Source organism: Salmo trutta, chromosome 21 (assembly GCF_901001165.1).
Source record: "Salmo trutta chromosome 21, fSalTru1.1, whole genome shotgun sequence".
In the NCBI taxonomy this organism is placed as follows: Eukaryota; Metazoa; Chordata; class Actinopteri; order Salmoniformes; family Salmonidae; genus Salmo; species Salmo trutta.
In genome coordinates, this window is record NC_042977.1 from 50,677,327 (window position 1) to 50,689,800 (window position 12,474).

Below are 12,474 nucleotides of genomic sequence, written 5' to 3' on the forward strand. Positions count from 1 at the left end.
CTCTCTCTCTGTCTCTGTCTCTCTCTCTCTCTGTGTCTCTCTCTCTCACACAGAGAAAGTCTGGATAACATAGGATATCTGGCCAAGGATTTGAAAGAGTGCAAACCAGAATTCCAAAACACAACACAGCCCCCATTGGGAACTGCCTCTGAAGAACCGGTGGTAGTCCATTCCTTTATAAGTGGGCCTGTAACACAATCACAGGCCAGGAGGAGTGAAGTAGAGCGCGTCCCAAATCGCACCCTAAGTGCAGTATTTTACCATAGCCCTATAGGTCCTGGTCAACCAATAGGGCACTAAATAAGGACTAGAGTACCATTTGTTACGCATCTGTAGAAAAGTTTGAGAAAAGACAAGAACCATTCACCACAAAATGACCACTCTGTTTCACCTCTCTGTTTCACCTCTCTGTTTCACCTCTCTGTTTCACCACTCTGTTTCACCTCTCTGTTTCACCTCTCTGTTTCACCTCTCTGTTTCACCTCTCTGTTTCACCACTTGTTCACCTCTCTGTTCACTCTCTGTTTTCACCTCTCTGTTTCACCTCTCTGTTTCACCACTCGTTTCACCTCTTGTTTCACCTCTCTGTTCACCTCTCTGTTTCACCTCCTCTGTTTCACCACTCCTGTTTCACCTCTCTGTTTCACCTCTCTGTTTCACCTCTCTGTTTTCACCTCTCTGTTTCACCACTCTGTTTCACCTCTCTGTTCACCTCTCTGTTTTACCTCTCTGTTTCACCACTCTGTTTACTCTCTGTTCCTCTCTGTTTCACCTCTCTGTTTCACCTCTCTGTTTCACCTCTCTGTTTCACCACTCTGTTTCACCTCTCTGTTTCACCTCTCTGTTTCACCTCTCTGTTTCACCTCTCTGTTTCACCTCTGTTTCACCTCTCTGTTTCACCGCTCTGTTTCACCTCTCTGTTTCACCTCTCTGTTTCACCTCTCTGTTTCACCGCTCTGTTTCACCACTCTGTTTCACCACTCTGTTTCACCTCTCTGTTTCACCTCTCTGTTTCACCACTCTGTTTCACCTCTCTGTTTCACCACTCTGTTTCACCACTCTGTTTCACCTCTCTGTTTCACCTCTCTGTTTCACCACTCTGTTTCACCTCTCTGTTTCACCTCTCTGTTTCACCTCTCTGTTTCACCTCTCTGTTTCACCTCTCTGTTTCACCACTCTGTTTCATCTCTCTGTTTCACCTCTCTGTTTCACCTCTCTGTTTCACCACTCTGTTTCACCTCTCTGTTTCACCACTCTGTTTCACCACTCTGTTTCACCTCTCTGTTTCACCTCTCTGTTTCACCTCTCTGTTTCACCACTCTGTTTCACCTCTCTGTTTCACCTCTCTGTTTCACCTCTCTGTTTCACCACTCTGTCCTCCTCCTCTCCTCTCCTCCTTTCCTGTCATGCCCTCTTCCTCTCCTCTCTTGTCCCCTCTCCTCTCCTCTCCTCTCCCCTCCTCTCCTCTCCTCTCCTCTCCTCTCCCATCCTCCCCTCTCCCGTCCTGTCCCCCCTCCTCCTCTCCTCTGTTATGGTGACTGGACACACACACACACACACACACACACACACACACACACACACACACACACACCCTATTATGGTGACTGGACACACACACACTATTATGGTGACTGGACACACACACACACACACACACACACACACACACACACACACACCCTGTTATGGTGACTGGACACACACACACTATTATGGTGACTGGACACACACACACTATTATGGTGACTGGACACACACACACTATTATGGTGACTGGACACACACACACTATTATGGTGACTGGACAAACACACTATTATGGTGACTGGACACACACACTATTATGGTGACTGGACACACACACACACACTATTATGGTGACTGGACACACACACACACACTATTATGGTGACTGTAGCATATACAAGAGCATGCCAAGTTTGTCCTCTCCTACTGCAGTGCATGTCAGTGGCGTCATCGCCATCATCAAGGTCATCGATGTCAGATGGATACTGTAGTGTTAACTGAACTAACTACCTGTATCTAACTACCTGTATCTAACTACCTGTATCTAACTACCTGTATCTAACTACCTGTATCTAACTACCTGTGTCTAACTACCTGTGTCTAACTACCTGTAACTACCTGTATCTAACTACCTGTGTCTAACTACCTGTATCTAACTACCTGTATCTAACTACCTGTAACTACCTGTGTCTAACTACCTGTGTCTAACTACCTGTATCTAACTACCTGTATCTAACTACCTGTGTCTAACTACCTGTATCTAACTACCTGTATCTAACTACCTGTGTCTAACTACCTGTATCTAACTACCTGTGTCTAACTACCTGTATCTAACTACCTGCATCTAACTACCTGCATCTAACTACCTGTATCTAACTACCTGTATCTAACTACTTGTGTCTAACTACCTGTATCTACCTACCTGTAACTACCTGTATCTAACTACCTGTATCTAACTACCTGCCGACGGAAAGGCTTCTAACCCAACTGTGTGCTACAGTCATATGAAAAAGTTTGGGCACCCCTCTGAGGCTGCATAATAATTTACTCTGTCATCACAGAAAATGATCACAGTGGCATGCCATTCATTTTATAATAAAAGCTGAGTACTGGGGTATTGTCCAGACAAAGATTTTTAGTGTAGCAATATTAAGTTGTATGAAATTAAATCAGATGTGAAAAATAGGCTATGCAAAAATGTGGGCACCCTTGTCATTCTGTTGATTTGAATACCTGTAACTACTTAGCACTGATTAATTGGAACACACAATTGGTTTGGTGAGCTCATTAAGCCTTGAACTTCATAGACAAGTGCATCCAAATCATGAGAAAAGGTATTTAAGGTGGCCAATTGCAAGTCGTTGTTCTCTTTGACTCTCCTCTGAAGAGTGGCAACATGGGAGCCTCAAAACAACTCTCAAATGACCTGAAAACAAAGATTGTTCAACATTATGGTTTAGAGGAAAGCTACAAAAAGCTATCGCAGAGTCGTAAGCTGTCAGTGTCCACTGTGAGGAACATAGTGAGGAAATGGAAGACCAAAGGCACAGTTCTTGTTAAGGCCAGAAGTGGCAGGCCAAGTAAAATATCGGAGAGGCAAAGGCGAAGGATGGTGAGAACGGTCAAAAACAGCCCACAGACCACCTCCAAAGACCTACAACTTCATCTTGCTGCAGATGGTGTCACTGTGCATCGTTCAACAATTCAGCGCACTTTGCACAAGGAGAAGCTGTATGGGAGAGTGATGCGGAAGAAGCCTTTTCTGCACACACGCCACAAACAGAGTCGCTTGAGGTATGCAAACGCACATTTGGACAAGCCAGCTTCATTTTGGAATAAGGTGCTGTGGACTGATGAAACAAAGATTGAGTTATTTGGTCATAACAAGGGACGTTATGCATGGCGGCAAAAGAACACAGCGTTCCAAGAAAAACACTTGCTACCCACAGTAGAATTTGGTGGGGGTTCCATCATGCTGTGGGGCTGTGTGGCCAGTGCCTGTACTGGGAATCTTGTTAAAGTTGAGGGTCGCATGGATTCCACTCAATATCAGCAGATTCTTGGGAATAATGTTGAAGAATCAGTCACAAAGTTGAAGTTACGCCGGGATATTTCAACAAGACAACGACCCAAAACACTGCTCAAAATCTACCCGGGCATTTATGCAGAGGAACAAGTACAATGTTCTGGAATGGCCATCCCAGTCCCCAGACCTGAATATCATTGAGAATCTGTGGGATGATTTTGAAGCGGGCTGTCCATGCTCGGCAACCATCAAACCTAACTGAACTGGAGATGTTTTGGAAGTAGGAATGGTCCAAAATACCTTCATCCAGAATCCAGACACTCATTAGAGGCTATAGGAAGCGTCTAGAGGCTGTTATTTTAGCAAAAGGAGGCTCTACTAAATATTGATGTGATTTTTCTATTGGGGTGCCCAAATTTATGCACCAGTCTAATTTTGTTTTGATGCATATTGCACATTTTCTGTTAATCCAATAAACCTAATTTCACTACTGAAATATTACCGTGTCCATCAGTTATTTGATAGATCAAAATGAAATTGCTGATCCAAACACCCAATTATTTATAAATGGAAATCATGGAAATTGTCAGGGGTGCCCAAACTTTTTCATACGACTGTATATAGTGACTTCTATCGTGTTTATCTTGACTTTGTCTGAACACAAAGTCTCTACTAGTATCCCATACGACCGCCACGTTCTGCAGCACATCGGTTCGACAGTCACTAATCTCCATTTCGACTTCAAATCCGACTTGTGTTTTCACGGGCTTACCGAAACGCTGCAGGTGTAAACACGGTATGATGACGCAGCGTCCTGGTGAGACTGAGACAAAGAGGAAGTTGAACATCCGTTCTATTGGATAATGTCCAGTCACTGGACATTAAGATGGATGAGCTTCGTTCCAGAGTCTCCTATCAGAGAGACTTGAAAACCTGCCATATTATCTCTGCCTTGCATATTATCTCTGTGGCTGGATGACTCTATGTACTCTATTTCTGTGTCCAGTCACCACTCTATGTACTCTGTCTGTGTCCAGTCACCACTCTATGTACTCTATTTCTGTGTCCAGTCACCACTCTATGTACTCTATTTCTGTGTCCAGTCACCACTCTATGTACTCTATTTCTGTGTCTAGTCACCACTCTATGTACTCTATTTCTGTGTCCAGTCACCACTCTATGTATGTAGAACTCAGTGGTTTCTCCATTTTCCGTCAATTCACAAGTGGCTGAATCTCACCGGAGAAATCATCATAGCGAGGGAAACAGCGCCCCTCTGTCTCTTCTATGTGTATTCTATGGATCTGATGCTGTGTGGACCAAAAGAGTATTACATGTTGCTGACGTAGCATTTAATTCATCGACAGCCAACAAGCATTTGGCCTCCCTTAATACAAAAATTATTAAATAATTAGTCAATCGGCATTGACCTGAGCTCATCTGTGGGTTGTCCTGATGCAGCAAAACGCCCCCCCCCCCCCCCCCCCCCCCAAAAGGAGGCCAGTTTGGATTTGGCTTCGCACCAATCAAATCACATTGTAAACAAAATATAATTTTGGTTTCTGGTCTGTATGTGTTCATGTGCTGCAGTAACTAGCTTACTAAATCGGCCTGTTCCCATGGACGGAGATGTGGATTTGGACGTCTCTGTACATGCCAATGTTTACATCAGCGATTCTAATCTAACCATAAATGTATATATTGTGCCAACTAGTCTCACATTAACTAGTAGTGGTAGACCTTACCAATTAGTTAGAGTGATTTTTACTGATGTCAAGTTTTGTTGATGAATTATTAAGTGATCAAAACTCATAATTATGTTTTCCAAATTGTTAACAGAATGACCTAAAAATCTGTAATGGAATTACTACGACTGAATTGGCTACAAAATCACAATCATTACAAACCACAGTTGGGTTACCTGCTATTCGGTCGAATGCATTCAGTTGTACAACTGACTAGGTATCCACTTTCCCTTTCCCTACTGTCCTCCCTTCCACTGGCATGCTGTTATATTCAGCAGCCCCTCCCCCTCTCTCTCTTCCTCTCTCTCTCTCCCCAGTTAATGTCTCCCAGCTCTTACTGACACCTACCCATGAGCCCCCCCTCTCTTTCCATTTACTGTAAACCAACATCCTCTCCCACTGAACACCGACCGATACCGGACATCCGTGGACGTTGAAAAGCAGTTGATATTTATTCAGTCCACCCTGGCCTTGACGTTTGCGTACATCACAAACGGACCGGACTGGACCAAAATTTTTAACCGATCATAGACGTACAGTACCAGTCAAAAGTTTGGACACAACTACTCATTCAAGGGTTTTTCTACATTGTAGAATAATAGTGAAGACATCAAAACTATGAAATAACACATATGGAATCATGTAGTAACCAATTTTTTATTAAACAAATCAAATTATATTTTATATTTGTGTTTCTTCAAAGTAGCCACCCTTTGCTTTGATGACAGCTTTGCACACTTGGTATTGTCTCAACCAGCTTTATGAGGTAGTCACCTGGAATGCATTTCAATTAACAGGTGTGCCTTGTTGACTGAAGGAATTTCTTTCCTTCTTAATGCGTTTGAGCCAATCAGTTGGGTTGTGACAAGGTAGGGGTGGTATACAGAAGATAGCCCATTTGGTAAAAGACCAAGTCCATATTATGGCAAGAACAGCTCAAATAAGCAAAGAGAAATGACAGTCCATCATTACTTTAAGACATGAAGGTACGTGAATGGACGATCGCCGCATGTGTGGTTCCCACCTTGAAGCATGGAGGAGGAGGTGTGATGGTGTGGGGGTGCTTTGCTGGTGACACTGTCGGTATATTGTAATATACTCTACTGAACTACACTGTACTGAACTCTAATCTTTGTGTCTTAATTCAGAGCAGATATTTATGAGTTTTCGGAAAAACATGATCGCATAAAAACCTGAGGGAGATTTTACTGTAATTCCGTTACCAAAGTTTGCATCTGCACAGTTCTTCCACTAAATGTGTTTTTTGTAAAATACTAATTCAGTGTGAATTGTTAAAGGTCGTCCTTGAGCATAAAGTTACATGGTTGGTTAAACTTTGAAATCAATAGTTTTTGTTTGACTTACTATACATTTTAAAGTTTAAAAAAACTGAGTCAAAGCATAATTCCGTTTCCATGGAATTCACCTAGAGCTACTGCTTACACATAAAGCACAGACCTAAAACAATCTAAAACGAACAATATAAGAGGAAGGTGGAATCCTATTAAACCGGCTCTGATGCTCGTCGTATGTATGTCGCTCTCGCTGCTGGCGAGATCCACCTCTATGCAGACGACACCATCCTGTATACTTCTGGCCCTTCTTTGGACACTGTGTTAACTAACCTCCAGACGAGCTTCAATGCCATACAACTCTCCTTCCGTGGCCTCCAACTGCTCTTAAATACAAGTAAAACTAAATGCATGCTCTTCAACCGATTGCTGCCTGCACCTGCCCGCCCGTCCAGCATCACTTCTCTGGACGGTTCTGACTTAGAATATGTGGACAACTACAAATACCTAGGTGTCTGGTTAGACTGTAAACTCTCCTTCCAGACTCACATCAAACATCTCCAATCCAAAGTTAAATCTAGAATTGGCTTCCTATTTCGCAACAAAGCATCCTTCACTCATGCTGCCAAACATACCCTCGTAAAACTGACCATCCTACCGATCCTCGACTTCGGCGATGTCATTTACAAAATAGCTTCCAACCCTCTACTCAGCAAATTGGATGCAGTCGATCACAGTGCCATCCGTCTTGTCACCAAAGCCCCATATACTACCCACCACTGCGACCTGTACGCTCTCGTTGGCTGGCCCTCGCTTCATACTCGTCGCCAAACCCACTGGCTCCAGGTCATCTATAAGTCTTTGCTAGGTAAAGTCCCCCCTTATCTCAGCTCACTGGTCACCATAGCAGCACCCACCCGTAGCACGCACTCCAGCAGGTATATCTCTCTGGTCACCCCCAAAGCCAATTCCTGCTTTGGCCGTCTCTCCTTCCAGTTCTCTGCTGCCAATGACTGGAACGAACTACAAAAATCTGAAACTGAAACTGGAAACACTTATCTCCCTCACTAGCTTTAAGCACCAGCTGTCACAGCAGCTCCCAGATCACTGCACCTGTACATAGCCCATCTATAATTTAACCCAAACTACTACCTCTTCCCCTACTGTATTTATTTATTTATTTATTTATTTAGCTCCTTTGCACCCCATTATTTCTATTTCGCACTTTCTTCTACTGCAAATCTACCATTCCAGTGTTTTACTTGCTATATTGTATTTACTTCGCCACCATGGTCTATTTATTGCCTTTACCTCCCTTATCTCACCTCATTTGCTCACATTGTATATAGACTTATTTTTCTACTGTATTATTGACTGTAGGTTTGTTTTACTCCATGTGTAACTCTGTGTTGTGGTATGTGTCGAACTGCTTTGCTTTATCTTGGCCAGGTCGCAATTGTAAATGAGAACTTGTTCTCAACTGGCCTACCTGGTTAAATAAAGGACTTGTTCTCTACTAGCCTACCTGGTTAAATAAAGGACTTGTTCTCAACTAGCCTACCTGGTTAAATAAAGGTGAAATAAAATAAAAAATAATAATAAATATGACAGGGCTTTGCAGACGATAACAGATTACAACGGGAAACCCAGCCGTGAGATGCCCAGTGATGTAGAACTCCCCAAACGAGCGAAATGCTTTTTATACTCGTGTTGAGGAATACAACATTAGGAAGTAAGGGGGTGCTGAGGGTACCGACCCCTCAACACGGACCCTCAGGGGTGCTTAGTCCCCTTCTCACCCATGACAGCGTAGCCACTCACTCCAACACCATCGTCAAGTTTGCGGACGACAAGGCGGTGGTAGGTCTGATCACAGACAGCGATGAGAAGGCCAGAGACTTGGCAGTGTGTTGGCAGGACAACAACCTCTCCCTCAACGTCAGTAAACTATCTTGGATTATGGGAGAAAGAGGAGAGAGCATGCCCCCCATCCACATCGACAGGGCTGTAGTGGAGCGGGTCGAGAGCTTCAAGTTCCTTGGCGTCTACACCACTAAGGACTTAACATGGTCCACACACACCAACGCAGTCGTGAAGAAGGCCACGACAGCACCTCGTGCCCCTCTGAAAGCTTAAAATATATGGCATGGGCCCTAGGATCCACAAAAAAAAGTTATACAGCTACACCATCGAGAGCATCTTGACTGGCTGAATTACTTGGCATGGCAAATGCACCGCCCTCGACCTCAAGATGCTAGGGAGGGTGGTGCGAACAGCCCAGTACATCACTGGGGACAAAGCTCCCTGACATCCAGGACCTCTATACCAGGCAGTGTCAGAGGAAGGCCATGAAAAATTACCAAACACTCCAGGCATCCAAGCCATAGACTGTTCACTCTGTTACCGTCTGGCATCGGCTCTCGGACCAACAGGCTCCCAGACAGCTTCTACCACCAACCATAAGACTGCTAAATAGTTAATTAAAGGTTACCCGGACTGTGTGTGTGTGTGTGTGTGTGTGTGTGTGTGTGTGTGTGTGTGTGTGTGTGTGTGTGTGTGTTATATTATCATGTGAGTTTCAGGCAGAAAAAATAAGTTGTTTGACAATACAAATATAATAGGTTATTTGGAGTCACTGCCGAAGCATTTCAATTGATGATAAATCTATTTAAAAACGTGAATTCGAGCTCAAATTGTTTACCACAGTGGCCCATGGCATGGTAATAAATGTGAGACTCAATTTAACTTTAGGTAATGGAAGCAATACTAAATAATTATTTGCGCACATCGTAGGCTAAGGGGAATCCACATGAAGCACGCATGTGGATACAAACCAGACGGTTATCGTTGGATACTTTGCATCCTGTAGGCCTCTGCAATAATGTTTCCCGTTACATTGTAACCGATTGAACGTTTAATAACCCATCAGTCAACCACAATTGGTAGCCAACAACAAACAACAACAACAACAAACAAAAAAGAGGGCAGAGAAGTGAAACAGTTACACAGCGAACAGAAGAACATGAGCGTCCAACAGAATACAGAGAGAGGTCTAATATTCAGATCACTACTGTCACACTTCCCAGTCAATTTATCCTCATTTTAGAATAAAACACAGTTAATAATACCGTCTGTTGATCAATTCAGCCCTTGTTTTAACGAGAGAATCCGTCTTACCTTGCCTATCCAGGCCATCCTAAACGTTTATTCAGACAATGGTTCTGTCTTGGCTGGAGCTGTTGGGATTTCGTGGCGAGACGAAAAAAAACACTGTTCTGCCGTTTCTTGTTGTTGTTCTTGTTCTTGTTGTTATTTTATATGCGGTTTATTGATACGCGCGACAACGCATATTCGGTTTTGTTTAATCAAACGAAGATAATTTCTCCCACATAAATATTGTAGCGTACCGTTATTCGAGTTATCTCCGCATTCTCCATGGAGGCTGGTGTTGGATTGACGTGCGCTGCTACTGGCGGATAGACGCGACCGCACCGCCTCCTGGTGATCATGTGACCCGCTGGTGTCTGATTCTTGATTCCTTCATGCATGGAGACAACCGCAGCGCTGTGTAGCGGTCTGCTCTGCTGCATATAAGATCATATAGAAAGAGAATAGGATGGACAAACTTTGAACTTGAACTGAAGGTATTTAAAAAAAAAATATTTATGAGACCTAGAAAAACCACGAAGTATTCGTTTAATAGAGTTTTATCTGCAGTTTTGAGTGGTGGTGGGGGGATTGCCCAAATCACATCACACAGGCTGTGTAGCATTAAAATAATAATAATAATAAAAATAATAATAATAATAATAATTTGGTGGGTGCTTATAATTGTCCTATTTCACATATGTACAAGTGTGTATCGATACGCATGTGTGAGTTGGAAACGTGTTTTTTTGCATATCCTAATTCTACTCTCAGAGAGTAGGGTCACAGCCAGGGTCATCCATTACCCTCAGAGAGTAGGGTCACAGCCAGGGTCTTCCATTACCCTCAGAGAGTAGGGTCACAGCCAGGGTCTTCCATTACCCTCAGAGAGTAGGGTCACAGCCAGGGTCTTCCATTACCCTCAGAGAGTAGGGTCACAGCCAGGGTCTTCCATTACCCTCAGAGAGTAGGGTCACAGCCAGGGTCTTCCATTACCCTCAGAGAGTAGGGTCACAGCCAGGGTCTTCCATTACCCTCAGAGAGTAGGGTCACAGCCAGGGTCATCCATTACCCTCAGAGAGTAGGGTTACAGCCAGGGTCATCCATTACCCTCAGAGAGTAGGGTCACAGCCAGGGTCATCCATTACCCTCAGAGAGTAGGGTCACAGCCAGGGTCTTCCATTACCCTCAGAGAGTAGGGTCACAGCCAGGGTCATCCATTACCCTCAGAGAGTAGGGTTACAGCCAGGGTCATCCATTACCCTCAGAGAGTAGGGTCACAGCCAGGGTCATCCATTACCCTCAGAGAGTAGGGTCACAGCCAGGGTCTTCCATTACCCTCAGAGAGTAGGGTCACAGCCAGGGTCTTCCATTACCCTCAGAGAGTAGGGTACCAACCAGGGTCATCCATTACCCTCAGAGAGTAGGGTCACAGCCAGGGTCATCCATTACCCTCAGAGAGTAGGGTCCCAGCCAGGGTCATCCATTACCCTCAGAGAGTAGGGTCACAGCCAGGGTCTTCCATTACCCTCAGAGAGTAGGGTCACAGCCAGGGTCTTCCATTACCCTCAGAGAGTAGGGTCCCAGCCAGGGTCTTCCATTACCCTCAGAGAGTAGGGTCACAGCCAGGGTCTTCCATTACCCTCAGAGAGTAGGGTCCCAGCCAGGGTCATCCATTACCCTCAGAGAGTAGGGTCACAGCCAGGGTCTGCCATTACCCTCAGAGAGTAGGGTCCCAGCCAGGGTCATCCATTACCCTCAGAGAGTAGGGTCCCAGCCAGGGTCATCCATTACCCTCAGAGAGTAGGGTCCCAGCCAGGGTCTGCCATTACCCTCAGAGAGTAGGGTCCCAGCCAGGGTCTTCCATTACCCTCAGAGAGTAGGGTCACAGCCAGGGTCTTCCATTACCCTCAGAGAGTAGGGTCACAGCCAGGGTCATCCATTACCCTCAGAGAGTAGGGTCCCAGCCAGGGTCATCCATTACCCTCAGAGAGTAGGGTCACAGCCAGGGTCTTCCATTACCCTCAGAGAGTAGGGTCCCAGCCAGGGTCATCCATTACCCTCAGAGAGTAGGGTCACAGCCAGGGTCTTCCATTACCCTCAGAGAGTAGGGTCACAGCCAGGGTCATCCATTACCCTCAGAGAGTAGTGTCACAGCCAGGGTCTTCCATTACCCTCAGAGAGTAGGGTCCAAGCCAGGGTCATCCATTACCCTCAGAGAGTAGGGTCCCAGCCAGGGTCATCCATTGCCCTCAGAGAGTAGGGTCACAGCCAGGGTCTTCCATTGCCCTCAGAGAGTAGGGTCACAGCCAGGGTCTTCCATTACCCTCAGAGAGTAGGGTCACAGCCAGGGTCATCCATTACCCTCAGAGAGTAGGGTCACAGCCTACTAGCAATTTGTGTTAAAGTGCCTTTTAGAAAGTATTCATAACCCTTGACTTATTCCACATTTTGTTGTGAGTGCCTTGCTCAAGGGCACATTGACACATTTTTCGGCTCGGGTATTCGAACAAGCGAGCACCTGTTCTCTTACTGACCCATCTCTCTAACTGCTGGGCTACCTGCTGCCCTGGAGGTCATTGTAACAAACTCATCACTGGAAAAATACCACTACTTGATAGGAGCTCCCTAAAGTCCCAGTCAAAGTTATAAAGCCTTCTGGTTTTATTGTAATTATACCCTCCTGTAATCACCTGTAACCACCTGTAAACACCTGTAACCACCTGTAATCACC

At 44.9% G+C, this 12,474-nt stretch overlaps 1 protein-coding gene across 3 annotated transcripts in view; it reads right to left on the reverse strand.

Moving 5' to 3' along the window:
* st6galnac3 (ST6 (alpha-N-acetyl-neuraminyl-2,3-beta-galactosyl-1,3)-N-acetylgalactosaminide alpha-2,6-sialyltransferase 3) overlaps positions 1 to 10,067 on the reverse strand; it is a 114,961-nt gene extending 104,894 nt beyond the window's left edge. For all 3 annotated transcript variants that reach the window (XM_029706073.1, XM_029706072.1, XM_029706074.1), the window contains exon 1: positions 9,771 to 10,067. In XM_029706073.1, coding sequence (XP_029561933.1) covers positions 9,771 to 9,788 — 18 coding nt within the window. In that variant the 5' untranslated portion in view covers positions 9,789 to 10,067. The remainder of the gene's footprint in view (positions 1 to 9,770) is intronic.
* Between the last annotated feature and the right edge of the window lie 2,407 nt (positions 10,068 to 12,474).